The following is a 14,387-nucleotide window of genomic DNA, read 5'->3' on the forward strand; positions in this document are numbered from 1 at the left end:
CCAAGGGGTAGGAGGAATGCAGGAGTGGGAGCTGAGATCGCCAGCTGCTCAAGCCTCCACCCCTCCCTTCTCTCAGGCTGTCCTCCAGACCCCTTTCTGAAAACTCTCCTTGATTTTTTTTAATTTTTATTTTTTGATTTATCAAGACCTTTCTTTTAATTTTTAAATTTATATAAAGTATGTGTGTGTGTGGAGCTGAGACACACTCGGCCGCGGCACAGAATGAGGGAAGACGAGAAAGACAGAGAGTGGGAGAGAGAGAGGCAGAGAGAGAGGGAGAGAGGGAGAGTGACAGCAGCGCCCGGTAAGTGTTTCCTTATTGGTTCAAATATGTAACTAATGGTCCGTAGCTGGGTGGCGGTCTCGAGATAAGGACAGCAACGGCTTGTCTTGGTTTAAGAGGAGAGGGGGCTGGCGAGATGGTGGGCGCGTGGGTAATTATGGGGAGGTAAAATGGGGGATGGGGCTTAAATTGGAATAGTGGAGATGGAGAGAATGTGTTTTACTGATGTCACTGTGCGCCGAAGTTGGGGTCGAGGGGCAAGAGGATCTTCGCCGGGGCGGGGGTGGGGGCGGGTGGGTGCCAGCCCTGGTCCAGGGCGCGGGCCCTGGGCCTGATGCCCGCCGTGTCCGTACCTGTTTGTGATAGATGTGCCTACTCCCGGGCGCTGGTACCCGGACAAAAGGGTCAGGAAGCCGAACTCTAGGTCAGGAGGGAGAACCTGTAGGCTGGGCCCATTGCCCCCTGAGCCACGTCAGCCCCCTCGGCCCCCAAACAAACTTTCCAGCGCCCCCTCCCTGTCCGGCAGCCTCCTCCCTCCCGGAGAGCGAGTGGGCTGGAGCTCACACATGCGCAGTGTGAGCCCAGGGCCGGGCCGCCGAGCAGGAAGCGAGCGCGGCGAGGCGGGCGGCGGAGCCTGTTAATTGGCAATTAGGGGGGAGGCTGGTGGCTGGTGCGCGTCAGCAGAGGGGCGAGCGTCTGCCCACCCCCTGCTCCAGCCCCCACCCTGGCGGAGGAGAGGATGGGAGGTGCCCTGCACTGTGGGTTGGAAGGGGTGGGGGTGGGGGATGCTGCGCTCAAAAGCCATCTTGTGCTCGGAGAATCGAGGCCCACCCCTTCCCTTTTCCCCTTCCCAGGCCTGGCGCGGCCCCCCACCCACATCCCCACCCTGCGACCACTGCACTCGGGATGCGCGAGCTGCTTCGCACGCCTCGCGTGGCTGCCCTCGACGAGTGTCGGGGCGGAGGTGGGGTTGGGGCGCCCGCCCCCCGCCCCCCGGCTGGGCAGGGCCAGGCTCGGCCTCGCTGGCTGGGCCTCCTGGGGTCCGGCTGGGCCTCGGGCGGGGGTTGCTCAGGCAGGGGCGTCGGAAGAAGGCGATTCCTGGGCGAGCGGGGTCTTCTTAATAATTGGTGCTAATGGTGTGATGTATAGTCCTTAACCTGACACTTACGGTTTCATAACACAGTGGCTTAATTTCTTCCAAATGTACGTGGCCCTGAATGTGCTGCCGGGTGATCCCTGACCCCGCCCGGGTCCGAGGCCTGCCTGCGTGTGTAAGGTGGTGTTTACAAAGAGCGGCGGCGCACACGCGAAAGGCTTGCACACCCAGGCGGACACGCCCTGGAGCTGGGGAGGCGGCAACATTCCTGGCGAGGGCCGAGGCGCCGTCGCCAGACTCACCTTAGCCCGGGCCAGCGCGCCCCCTCCCCATCTTCTCCCCGGGGCGCGACCGGGACTCTGCGCCAAGCCACGTGGGGGAGGGGAGCGCTCCTCGATTTCCTGTTTAAACCCTGACCCGTCGCCTGGGAGGGGTTGGACGGGGGGGGGCGGGGGAGAACCCCCCCCTTTTAATCAAATTGTTAAAAATACAGTTTGACCGCTTTCGAATCAAACCCCACGGGCCTCGAGCTGACGGTACATCTTCCCTCCCCTCCCCCACCGCCCCTTCCCTGGCTTTCCAGCCCCCCCAAAATTCATCCCTTTCGCAGTCGCACATAAAGGCCTCTGAGGTATTCTCCCGGGGGAAGAAATGGCATTTTCTCTCCCCCTTCTCACCCCACCCCCCAATAGCACTGGTGTGTCTGCAGAGGCGTCTGCCGAGGGGCTAATTTCGCGTTCCTTGTTTACGATCGAGAAAAGCGCTCGGCTCTCCCCAAATGGGCCCAGCCCGCCGCCTGCTCGGCCGCCGCGCGCTCCGCGGCCTCCGGGCCCGGCCCAGGGCCCACGCCCCGCGGGGAACCGGGCTGTGGCCCGCCGGGACTGGAGCCTGTGGGGCCCGAAAAGGGCCCGGGGAGTACGTGGGGGACAGTTGGAGGGGCCGGGGAGGCCCGAACGTGGGAGCCTTTCTCCTGGTCATGTGTGAACCGCCGATCACCGGTGAGGCCTCTGTTTCTCTCTTATGTCTGTCTGTATTTTGTCCACCCCCGCCTCCCCTCCCCCGCGGATGGCCGTCCTGACGGGGAGGGGAGGGGGGCTTGCAGGGGCACAGGTTTCCTTTGTCTCCGGAGAAGGCCGCCCAGGCCAGTGGAGATTCACCTGGGATGTTAGAGGGGCCCCCTCCCATAGGAGGGGCGGGCCTGGGCAAGGCTGTGGTACTCCTCCAGGCCTGCGGGGATCTAATTGTACGTGTTAACCGCCAGCTAGCGAGGTGCTAGGGTGCGATGTCGGTTAACAGCACCATCCTCAGGTGCCCTTGTATTTTTATTAATTTATTGTCCCTTTCTACCTGGGGTCCTGCCGCTCTCCACCTTACCCTGTGCCCTTCACCTCTAGATCCTTTCATGGGAAATCGGGATGCGGCAGTGACTGGCCTGGGTTTTCCAGTTATGCGTCTGGCCAGGGCATAAACCAGGCCCGACTGGTAGCGTCCTGCCAGTTACTTTCGCTTTTCTCACCCTATCAGTCTCGGTCTCGGTTTTTGTCGCTTAACAGAAGCACAGGCCCTGGCGGCCAGGGGCGATCGTCAGTGTCCCTGCCTGTGGATGCGGTCCTCACTGTAGGAGAGCTCCTCTGTGATTATCTAATAATAGCAGGGTGGCCAGGAATAGCATTTGGCACAAGGACTCTGCACACCCTCTGCTGAGGTCGGGCAGATACTGATCTGTAGATCAAGGCTTGGCGACTTCTCCAGAGGCCAGGGCCCTAGCATTCCCCTTTGAGCCCACTGTTGGGGCACCCTTCCCCCTGTTTACAGGGTGTTATGAGCCCCTGCCATCCCCTGTACTAACTAAAGAGAAAAGGGCAGAGCCAACCCTTCCTTTCTTTAGTCTGACAGTTGTGATCCCCACAGAGAATGCGACCTTGGTGGGAGAAGGTGACCTTGTTGAAGTAGCTGTTGTGCTCTGAAACCAGGCTTGGTGAGCTTACAGATTTTTATTATATACAGACTCAAACATACAAATTCAGATTCATGGGAGGAATATAGAGAGACTCATATTTCCTCGAGGTTAATTGTATATTGCCATGGTTATATTCGCTCAAACACCATTTTATGTGCGTGCGAAATTTTGTTAGTCCTCAGTGAATGAGAGAGGAGTCATGAGGAGTGCTGGGCCCGTGGAGGAGGCCCTCTGCGTGGTTGTGCTGGAAATACATGTGCGCTGGAATCGGAGTATGCGGGTTCTAGTGAGCGACAATGCCACAGGGCTTCCTCAGACCTTACTGCTTTGGCTGTCTAAGCCTCTAGGCTAGGAAATACTACACCCTCTGCATTCCCCCCCTCACAACCCTTCAGATTTTGCCAATTGGCAGACTGCCTTCCAAGGGAACCCACTCATCTTGTGAGTGAAGTTTGTGGGCTCTTTCATGGGTGTTGTGGGCCCGAGAGCACATGGGGCTGATCCCAGGGGCTAGATGCCTCCCTGGGGCAGCAAAGGTATTGCAGTGGTTGATATGGTGTCTCCAGCAGTGGTCTGGTGGCTCCCAGCCAGGGTGCGTGGAGAAGCTGGCAAAGGGAGCAAGCCAGAAGGGGAAAGGGTGCTGTCAATAGCTCTCTCTGCCTGGCTTCAAACCCCAGATTTGCTTGTGTCTGTAGGGACAGATTAAGAGCTGTGGAAGGTCCCCCATATACCCAGAACTGGCTACTGGTGGGATTGCACTTTAATCCTGTCTATCACCAAGCCAGAGTGAGGCAGACTAGAAGAGAGGGCTGGTCAGAGTCTGCTCTAGAGTAAAAGTTGTGTCCTGCTTGCTGCCTGTGGGCCTTAGACCGTTGAATATGGGGCGCTGCTGGGAATTAACTGGCCTTCCTTCACAGCCTTTCTCACTTCACAGTGCCACCAAAAGATAGAGCAGAGGGGGAATGTAGCCATCTGCCAAAAGCCCCATGAAAGAAAGTGGGAACAGGAGCCGGCCTAGAGGGGTTTTCTGCTGCTTCTAAAGCGCTCAGGCCCCTCCTAAGATCTCATGCCCAGACTTGCTGCACGGGGCCCATCGCTGTCTTCCCTGTGACAGAGGGCCACCAGAACACTGGGGTGACATCACCCCCGGATTGTGGTCCCCCAGGTAGCGACCGCCTCTACCAGGGGGCTCACTCACTTGCAGCCTGCCACCCTGTTTATTGTGTCTGTGAATTGTTTACTTGTTTTGTCTGCTGCCACCCTGTGTCAGAAACCCGCCAAACCAGCAAATTCACCCCAGAGAACAAAGTGCAGCACAATCTGGAACTCCCTCCCCTTTTCAGCACCCCTCCATCCCCTACGTGCTTCCTCATTCTCCCTTTCTGAGGGGAGGAAGCAGAAAGTGTCCTAAAACAGGGCAGATGTTTATGGGGCAGGGGAATTGTGGAGACACCATAAACCTCTGGGTGTCCTGGTGGTGGGGAGACTTCTGAGCAGCCCTCCTCTTGCTGGCAGCTTTTCCTCCTTCCCCTTGGTAAAGCCTGGTTAAGGGGGCCTGCAGTCATTGAGAAATTTGAGCCTCCCCCTACCTGGATCTTTCCTTCCTTCCTGTGTTCCTGAGATACAGGTTGTTGGGCTTTAAATCAGGATCATTTTGGTGGGTTCATAAAGCTAGATCAAGCACGTCCACTCTCTCCTCTTTGCTCTTCCCAGTCCCCCAAAATAGCAGTGAATTTAAACAAACCCTACAAAATTAAATTGTCCCTTCTTTACAGATCCTATAAATCTCCAATCCCACTAGGTGTAGAGCAGGAGAGCTGCTGTCTTTCATCTTGCTCCCGAGCTATCACATCCAAGAGTATCATTGAACTAAGTAATATTATTGTTTTTGAAATGAATTCTTCCTCCCCATCTCCATCTTTCAACAGTATGGATTAAATGATTCTTTCAGATCTGCAGACAATACAAAACACACTCACATATAGAGAAAGGAGGAGGGTGTCTCCTTGTTGGATTATCAGAACATAATAACATTTTACTTTCAAGCAGAAGTTGGACCAGGGGAAAAAGAGGCGGAGAAGGGGGAGGTAGTGAGGAAGGCTAAGTTCCCACATTTGAAAGTCCTATCAGACATAACTGATGACCTTCACAATGTCCACATGGCAATTCACTATGATGTCATAAATGCCACCTTCTTCAATGTTACAATTCTCATAAGCCTCCAAAGTAGCCTATGTTCAGGTGCATAAGAAACGCTGGAGAGATGGGAATCCTTCGGACTAGTGCAGAGCAGCACACCCCTCGTGTTTCTCCTTCCTCATTTGGCTTTGTTTTCTGGATCTTAAGTATTCTAAGTATTCTGGGTCTTGATTTTTCTTTCTTTCTGAAATGTCCTTAGGCATCTGATCTTCATCCCCATGCCCAATGGGGATGAGATGCTAAGGCCCCTGGCTCTTCTATGAACTCCCTCCATCCTCAGCGGGTTATTCAGCTACTTTGGAATAAAGGTGGAAGCTTGGAGGGCCAGGCCCCAAAAAGCCGGAATTTCTTTTTCCAGATGGAGCCGGAAGAGGGCTCCGTATTAAGCTTTTAGGACCTATTTTACTTTTGAACCTTAAATCAGATAATTGAGTGCCAGTGTGATGGTTTGTGTCCTCTGATGGTAGCAGCAAGTGACTGGAGTGCTAGTCAGGAAAAGCCAGGAAAGACACAGGAAGGAAGGCAAGCATGGCATGAGGAAGCCGAGCCCCTCTCTGTCCCCTTTCTCTGCTGGATTGCAGCTCCTTCAGTCTCTCAACCTATTCTAAGCTCAAAAGAGGACTTAACATGGCAGGCTTGGGAGGTGTTTGGGCCAATTTCTCAGCAGCTGGGCATGCCCCTCAACCTGACCCTTTTCTCCTTCCTTCCTGCTGACCCCCAGCTCCCTTGAGCTGTCCAGTGTAAGTCCCTGCCACCAAATATCAGCACCCACAAATTGGATCTATTTCCGGGTTGGCTTCTGGGTCAATTTTCACTTTCCTCCAAGTGTCTCTAAGCTTGAATTTTGAAAGGAGGAGTGTTCTTTTTTTTGCACACACTGTGTGTATGGAGGAGGTATGTGTTAAGAAAACTTCCACTACCACATCTGGGAGACCCCCAGAGCCCCTTGGGTGCTCCATGCTCTGGTGTCCCCAAGCAGAGAAGACTGGGGTGGTTAGGTTCTATGGCAGCTCGTGATGCCCTTTGCAATCCTTTTACTCTGAGTTCACGGAGATCAAAGGAGCTCGTACACAAAACTCTAAGCATTTGGAGTAGGGTTTATTTTTTAGTTGTTAAAATAAAAAAAAAATCTAATCATATGCCAGTGGAGTTAGCTGAACAGTCACTCCAGAACAGCAAAGCCTTAACCAAATAGAGCCATTGTGAGGTGAAGTAAGCAATTATTGAAAATCGGCTTTCTCTGTAAGAGGGATTTCAGCCTTTGCCCAGTGGCACAAAAGGGGCCTGTGGGGCAACTGCTCTTCTGTCTCTGGAAACCAAGAATTAGGGGTGGTGGAGGGGCAGGGTCCCACAGCTGCAGGGGCTTTCAGACAGCCAAGCAGCCCGGCAGGCTGGGGGCGTGGAGTGCTGCGGCTCCAGGGTTGGGTTCCTGACAGCCTCTGGAGGTACGGATCTGTAGCTGGCTTCCGCAGCCAGGAGTGGTGTGTGCATTTGTGTAGGAGAGTGAGTCACAAATATCCTTGCAGTGTTGGGGCATCTGAGAAAAGAATGGAGACCTGCAGAACACAAAGTAATGAGGACCTTCAGAAAAGGCTTGTTCCCCAAATAAAAATTCCAGATCATACCAATGTCTGTACCTACAAAATCAGTATGTTTGCCAGAACAGAGATGAATGCAAAGGCAGACAAGGTGAGGGCCTGCTGATGAACCTCTTCCAGGCAGGGCTTTAGTCCCCGCACATCCTATCCAAAGTTCAGAGTCACAGGGATTCCCCCCACCCAGCCTCTCTCCCTGGCTCAGAGTGGGCAAAGCTGAAACAGCAGTGTTTATGTGCACCCTGGAAACTCCCAAGTGTCCCAGCTAGGCAAAGTGTCCTTTGCCCTGCAGACTGCAGCCCAGTGACTACACCCCACTCAGACCCAAGACACAGGCAGTAAATTCCTCTCCTATAATTAGGGCTCACGAAAAGCATGTGTGTTGGATTGGAGTGGAGGTACTGGAGCTGCAAGTGGCAAATTTCCCCCTTTATTCCTTTTCTCTCTGCGTGCATGTGCTTATTCTGTTTGTGGATCCAGTAATTACAGCACCCAAAGTGAAAATCTGCTCTTGACACCAATTTTAGGAATACCTAATTCAGAAGATGAGGGCTCAAAGCATTGCGCCTGATTGGGGTTGGGGTGTGTGTGTGAACGCTTCTCTGATTCTCTGGGCTTGTTTTGGTAGAAACAAAGAACGAATTCTCTCCCTCCTCAAGAATTGTGCATATTTACAGAGCTTGACTGCAGTTTTAATAAAACATCTGTTCTTGCTTCTGCTGATGAGTTTCCATAATTGTTTTCAGACAAATTTAACAGGAAAATATAAATATATTTAGAAAAATCCAAACCCCAGCTTCCCCTCCACATGGACCGTCATTCTTTCACCAAAATATTAATAAAATAAACACAAAATGAGAAAAGGAAAATATAACTCAATGGAGAGAAGATCTGAGCTCATCTGACCTGTTCTTCCCCCTTAGAACGAATCCTTACAGCAAACTTCAGCTGCACAATTAAAGATCAAACTAAGAGAAAGGGGCTTCCTTCTTAGGAACAGGAGGGGATAAAGGAGGAAATGTTGGAAATGAATCCCCCCAAAGTCTCTAAGAAATGGGAAGATATTTGTACTTCTGCTTCTCTTGGTCTTTCCCTTCTAGCATTTCTGGCTTTCCCTTCAGCAGCTGGTTTCTGTTCATTATAAATCGGCGAGACCTTTCAGTCTCTGCCCTCTGCTTAGGGACGTAATAAAACACTTAACTTTCCAGGGCCTGAGACTTACATTCTGCTCCTCAGGTCGCCCACCCCCAAGCCCATTGCCTTTAGGCCCCAAAAGAGAATATCCCCAACTTTGGGGTCTTTCCTCTCCAAATCTGATTGAGGAACTCAGGCATCCTTTTTCTGGGGGAGGGGCGGGACTGTTGTGCAAACTTCCCTAGAATTCCCTTTTTTCTTTCAAGTTCTTTCCCTCACTCATAAAAGAAAATTTAAAATACATAGAAAATCTACACTCGTGGAAAGCAAAACCTCATTAAGACATCCTATCTTCCATCATTCAATTTGTTATACATTGCAACAATTTAATATCTTGAAGGAAATATCACTGACATGATTTATCCCTCTAGCAATTTCACTCTGAAATGGGGGGGGGGATTTACCTCCAGCTTCTACTTGTTACACAGCTACCCTCAGGGCAGAATGGAAGCTAGGAACTTTGAGAGGCTACTGAAGTCCAGGGGTGCACTGACTTGTTCCTAGCTCAGCCCCAGGGTACTCCCCCCCCCCCACTGCCCTTGTTATCTCTCCCTCTCCCTCTGGCCCTCCAGGGGGACTGGAGCCCCAGCCAGCTGTTGGAAACCTCTGCCCAGGCACGCCATGAATTTGAAGACAGCTGGATCAGAAAGCAAAAATCAACTCACATTGGTGTCTGTGTTTGTGTACCTACCATGTTACCTACAAATGAGAGAGATAACTTAAAAGAAAAAAATCTTTCTTAATGAACCACCCTCCCTCTTTCCTCTTTGTATCCTTGGGAAGGAGAAAGTGTATTCCAAGGGGAAGGACTTTTATAATTATTGGAATCTTTCCTTACCCTTCTAAATTCCAACCAATTCCCCTCCTTTTTGAAGGGGGATGGTAGGACTGTTAGAAGCCAACACAAATTGACAAGAAGACTCTTTGACCTCCTAACGAGGTTCATGTATTAACAAACATTTTGTCTGCACCAGCTTCTACACAGTCTGCTTTTGGGTCCGAACTTTATTTTTCCCCCCTAGCGACACTCCGGGGAAACCTTAATGTTACAGAAGACGAATAAACGAGTTTTTTCCCCAGCATAGTCCCGTTTATGGCTTTATTGCTACCCATTGATTACTCCGCTTTGTTACACAGAAGGAAAAGATCATAAAATCCGGCGACATCCGGGTTCTTGTTATAGCCAGTCTCCCAAAAAAAAAAAAAAAATACTGAAGGGGAAAATATGAGCATTCACTGCTCCCTACACACACCCCACCACCCTCTCTTTGTCAGCTCAAAGCGTTTTCAGTCTATGTCCTGATATTAAATTAAGTTTGTATTAATCAATGAGAATCTGCACACCTTCCGCTGTTTCAGTTCAACTACTGTGGTTCCCTGAGAAGCCTCGGATGGAGGTTCCCTTTCCAACCATCCCTTCATTTTTCTCAGTCCTAAGGTGGGGAAGAAAATGGAGGTAGGAGCTGCTGAGAGTCCAGAGGAGACTGGCACATAAGCAAAAGCTTCCCAGGAGCCCTTAGCCAGAGTCCTTCAGCCACAAAACTCAGGGCCAGGGGTACCTTCCCTGGCAGGGCAGGGAGTCCAGAGAGGGCAGGGGGCTTCTGACCTGGGCAGGGGCTTGAGGCTGTTGGAAGCTAACTGTCCATCAGAGTCCCCTCCAATCTTCTCTTTCTGGCTGTATCCTATGTGAATTGCCCCACTGGCCCTGGCTGGCTCCAAATCATAAATTCTCACCAATATAAACAGGAGTTGATGTCTCTACACTCTCAGAGTTCTCTTTCTCTCTCTCTCCCTTCCTCTCTCTCTCTCTCTCACTCTCTCACTCTCTCTCTCTCTTTCTCTCCCCTCTGTCTCTCCTCTTCTTTATCCCCTACTTTATTTTATACATTTTCTCTTTTAGGCAAAAAATGTTGCCAAAGTGGGGGTCCCGAGGACGAAGCAGAAAGGGGCTAGGAGGAAAAAGAGAACAAATGCAGATGCCCACTTTAGTTTTGCCACTGCACCCTGCAGCCCCTCCACCCTTTAGATCTAACGACTCCCCACACTCCTCTACATCCAGGACTCTTAGCTACACTTTCCTTCCTCTGGACACCATGGTTTATGAAATTCCCTATTCCTGTTGATTTTTTTAACTAGTGGGGGGAAATATGCTGATTTAGTGATGGAGACATACTCCATGGTTGTCAAGCCAGGATGTCTTGTGGTATTTCTGGGAACCCCTTTAATTGGGAATGAGCTCCCCCCATGAAGAAATCAGAATGTAATTTTAGAAGGAGCAGGTATAAAAGATGAAATAAGATTGAAAAATACAAGGATTTCAGTGGCCTTGGCTTTGGCCACAGCCCAGTGAAGTTAGCTGGGGTCCAAAAGATTTCCTGGGACTTTTGCGGGCCTAAGGCCCTGCTCGCGGACCCTGCATGCCTTCTTCACCCCCAAACCAGTCACCTTACGTATATATTTTAAAAAGAAATCCAAGTCTTACTTTCAAAGCACACACTTAGTCTCAACTAGGGAATCAACAGAAGCAGAAGCGATTTTTTTCCCTCTTCTTGACATCTGGCTTGCGATTGGCTGGGAGGGGGTCAGCTGACTTTGTCATTTTGTCTGTCCTGGATTGGAGCCGTCCCTATAACCATCTAGTTCCGAGTACAAACTGGAGACAGAAATAAATATTAAAGAAATCATAGCCCGACCAGGTAAAGGCAAAGGGATGAATTCCTACTTCACTAACCCTTCCTTATCCTGCCACCTCGCCGGGGGCCAGGACGTTCTCCCCAACGTCGCCCTCAATTCCACCGCCTACGATCCAGTGAGGCATTTCTCGACCTATGGAGCAGCCGTTGCCCAGAACCGGATCTACTCGACTCCCTTTTATTCGCCACAGGAGAATGTCGTGTTCAGTTCCAGCCGGGGGCCGTATGACTATGGATCTAATTCCTTTTACCAGGAGAAAGACATGCTCTCAAACTGCAGACAAAACACCTTAGGACATAACACACAGACCTCAATCGCTCAGGATTTTAGTTCTGAGCAGGGCAGGACTGCGCCCCAGGACCAGAAAGCCAGCATTCAGATTTACCCCTGGATGCAGCGAATGAATTCGCACAGTGGTGAGTTTTACAGCTCCGAGATATAAATTAAATAAACCGAACTGGCTTTATGACCGGCTTCCCTAGAAGAACGGGCGGAGAGAGTTTTTTATGGCCTCATAAAAACAATCACGCTGGTCTCCTCGCCGACGCCGAGACAGGGCCCCCTCTTCTGCCCCCTCCGCTCGCCTCCAGCGCGCTGGCTCGCAGGGGCCTGGCCCCCTCGGCCCCTGACGGATTGGAGGGCTCCAGGGCGAGCTGAGGGGGCAGGAACCGGGCAGGCGGTGAGGGGAGGGGGCAGAGGGTGGGGGAGCCCCCCAAAGTCGAGTTAGGCTGAGGAGAAGGGAGGGGGAGAGGAGAGGGCAGAGAAGTGGGGAGAACTTTCCCAGGAGCTGTGTTTGCTTGGGAAGGTGGGGGAGGCCAGTCCTTCGGAAATGAGGCCCTTAGCCTCAGGATTGGGGATTTTTTTTTTTAATTTAAATAAGCTTTTAAACTGGCAGCTCTCTTGCCTATTTTTGCCTCTCCCTGACCCCCTCCCTCGCCACACACACACCCTCCGCTCACCTTTGGGATACACATCTCCCAACCTGTGGGAGGACTGAATGAAGTTGGGGGTCCTGGCTGGACCCCAGTGAGGGGGGTAGGTGGGGCAGAGCAGAAAGGAGAAAGCTGGAGAGCCCGAGGGGGTCCTTGAGCTGTTGGCCAGGTTGAGAGGGTCAGGACTGGACTAGGAGGAAGGTCTGCGGAGGCCGCCTTGCTGATTGCTGTTAGTGTGTTTTGTGCCCGGATCTCTAGGGGTCGGTTACGGAGCTGACCGGAGGCGCGGCCGCCAGATCTACTCGCGGTACCAGACCCTGGAACTGGAGAAGGAATTCCACTTCAACCGCTACCTAACGCGGCGCCGGCGCATCGAGATCGCCAACGCGCTCTGCCTGACCGAGCGACAGATCAAGATCTGGTTCCAGAACCGCCGCATGAAGTGGAAAAAAGAATCCAATCTCACGTCCACGCTCTCGGGGGGCGGCGGAGGGGCAGCGGCCGACAGCCTGGGCGGAAAAGAGGAAAAGCGGGAAGAGACAGAAGAGGAGAAGCAGAAAGAGTGACTAGGACTGTCCTTGCCACCCCCACTCTTCTCCCTCGCTCACCCCAACTCTTCCCCGAATCACACACACTCTGTATTTATCACTGGCACAATTGATGTGTTGGGATTTCCTAAAACCGAATTAGGGAATCAAACGTGGACCTGAAAGTCAGCTCTGGACCCCCTCCCTCACTGCACAACTCTTCCTTCGCCACGCGCCTCCTCCTCCTCTCCTCCTCCTCTAGCTCCCTCGCCAGCTCGTTCGGCTCGTCTGCAGGACCCTTCCCCCGCCCAGGCCTTGGGGGCTTGCTCCCTGAACCTCGCTTCAGACTCCGTAGATTTCCCTCCCAGTCCCCCGCCCCCGTGCGCAGAGCCGGCTCCCTGGGCCTGGGGCCTCCACTCGGGGCCTCGGGGCCCGGCCTGGCAGCCTGAGGGCGGGAGGCCCAAGGAGGGCGCGCCTGGGCCCCACGGCCACCCCCAGGGCCTCCCCGCAGTTCCTGCCCGGCCCCTCTGCCCCAGCAAATGCCCAGCCCAGGCAAATTGTATTTAAAGATTCCTGGGGGTCATTATGGCATATTACAAACTGTGACCGTTTGTGTGTGAATATTTTTAGCTGTATTTGTGGTCTTTGTATTTATATTTATGTTTAGCACCGTCAGTGTTCCAATCTCATTTTTAAAAGGGGGGAAAAAAGAGGGAAAATGACAAAAAGAGAAAAAAAAAAGTGAATGACGTTTGTTTAGCCAGTAGGAGGAAATAAATAAATAAATAAATCCCCTCGTGTTACCCTCCTGTATAAATCCGACCTCTGGATCCGTTCTCGAATATTTAATAAAACTGATATTATTTTTAAAAGTTTATATCGGCATTTCTGTCCATTCGCTCGCCCTCCCGCCCGCCCGCCGGCCTGGAGCAGGCTCCCAGCGCCCGCGCGTCTGCCCCGCCACCAGCGAGCCCTCCCTCGGCCGCGCTCTCTCGCCTGCCCCGGAGCTGGCGTCCAGCCCCTGTCCCGGAGTCCTGGGACCGAGCTGGGGTGTCCAGGGGCCTCTGTGGGTCCCTATGCGGAGGAACACACCCCAGAAAAGAAAAAGAGGGGGAAAGACTCCTGGGCTTTCGTTCGGGGCGGGGGAAGTCGGGATCAGTCGGGTCGGGCACCCAAGCCTACACAGGCCTTTCTTCCATCTTGTGGTGGCCTGGGATCCTCGGCTTCTGAGCCCAGATCCCCAAAAGGCCAGAAAAGAAGCCTGATCCCTGCAGCAGGGTAGCCCCTCCCGCCCACTTCCAAGAGCCAGCAAGCCCCCAGCTCTCCAGGCCTGTTGCAAAACGTGGCAGAGGCGGAGAACGAGGGGGAGCAGAGAAGAGCGCGAGTCCTTCCGCAGTGACTGAGCGATTCAAGGACATCTCGAAAGAGAAAGCCTGGAGACAGCTCTGCTCTGTGCTGGGACTACTGACTAGCCCGGACCAGATTCCATCTTGCTTACAGCCCCAGCCTGTCCGTCTCTCCTCTCAAATCTGGTGGTTGAGGGGCACAGCAGGACCCCCAGCTATTTCTCAGTCTCAGCCTTCTCTTCCCCAAGTCCAGCCACAGAAACCTAAGTAGGCCTAAGAGAGAGGTGATGGGGGTCTCCGGAGGGGAAGAAAAAGTCCACCAGAGTTTCCCAGATCTCTGCCACCACCCCATCCAGAGACTCCACCACCCAGCAGAGAGGTGGGCTTCTCCTGGCGGAGGCGGGGATTTCCTGGGGAAAAGCAAGCAGGAAAGAGTAGGTTTGGAGACTAGGAAAGGAGGGAAAAGGGCCCAAGAATTGGAGGGACCCTGCCTGGCCAAAGACTGCCAAGGTTGCCTAGGTGTCTGGCCTTCCCACCCCTCAGCCCAGTCCTCTCTATGCT

General features: G+C 52.8%; 2 protein-coding genes across 9 annotated transcripts in view; both read left to right on the forward strand.

Moving 5' to 3' along the window:
* Hoxc4 (homeobox C4) overlaps window positions 1-14,387 on the forward strand; it is a 64,273-nt gene that overhangs the window by 26,604 nt on the left and 23,282 nt on the right. The window contains exon 1 of one of the 4 annotated variants that reach the window (XM_045152325.1): window positions 197-304. The exons of the other annotated variants lie outside the window; for them this stretch is intronic. The gene's annotated coding sequence lies outside the window, so the exon portion shown is untranslated. Of the gene's footprint in view, window positions 1-196; window positions 305-14,387 lie in introns of those variants that run through there. 4 annotated transcript variants of the gene reach the window in all.
* Window positions 184-12,868, forward strand: Hoxc6 (homeobox C6). Of its 5 annotated transcripts, none has more exons than XM_045152334.1 (3): window positions 184-304; window positions 11,275-11,437; window positions 12,212-12,868. In XM_045152334.1, exons 2-3 carry the CDS (start codon window positions 11,284-11,286, stop codon window positions 12,517-12,519), a joined length of 462 nt encoding a protein of 153 aa, XP_045008269.1. In that variant the 5' UTR covers window positions 184-304; window positions 11,275-11,283; the 3' UTR covers window positions 12,520-12,868. The 5 variants fall into 5 exon arrangements, with proteins under 5 accessions (XP_045008269.1, XP_045008270.1, XP_045008267.1 ...); XM_045152332.1 differs by having other exon boundaries at window positions 284-304; window positions 11,212-11,437; XM_045152333.1 differs by lacking the exon at window positions 184-304 and adding an exon at window positions 2,358-2,377 and having other exon boundaries at window positions 11,212-11,437.

Source organism: Jaculus jaculus, chromosome 6, assembly GCF_020740685.1.
Source record: "Jaculus jaculus isolate mJacJac1 chromosome 6, mJacJac1.mat.Y.cur, whole genome shotgun sequence".
NCBI lineage: Eukaryota > Metazoa > Chordata > Mammalia > Rodentia > Dipodidae > Jaculus > Jaculus jaculus.

Excerpts from the sequence above, each read along its gene's own strand:
- Hoxc6 (XM_004649919.2), top strand. The coding sequence starts at position 11,038 with ATGAATTCCTACTTCACTAACCCTTCCTTATCCTGCCACCTCGCCGGG. Across the intron at positions 11,438-12,211 it reads GCGAATGAATTCGCACAGTG|GGGTCGGTTACGGAGCTGAC; the intron begins GTGAGTTTTACA and ends CCGGATCTCTAG.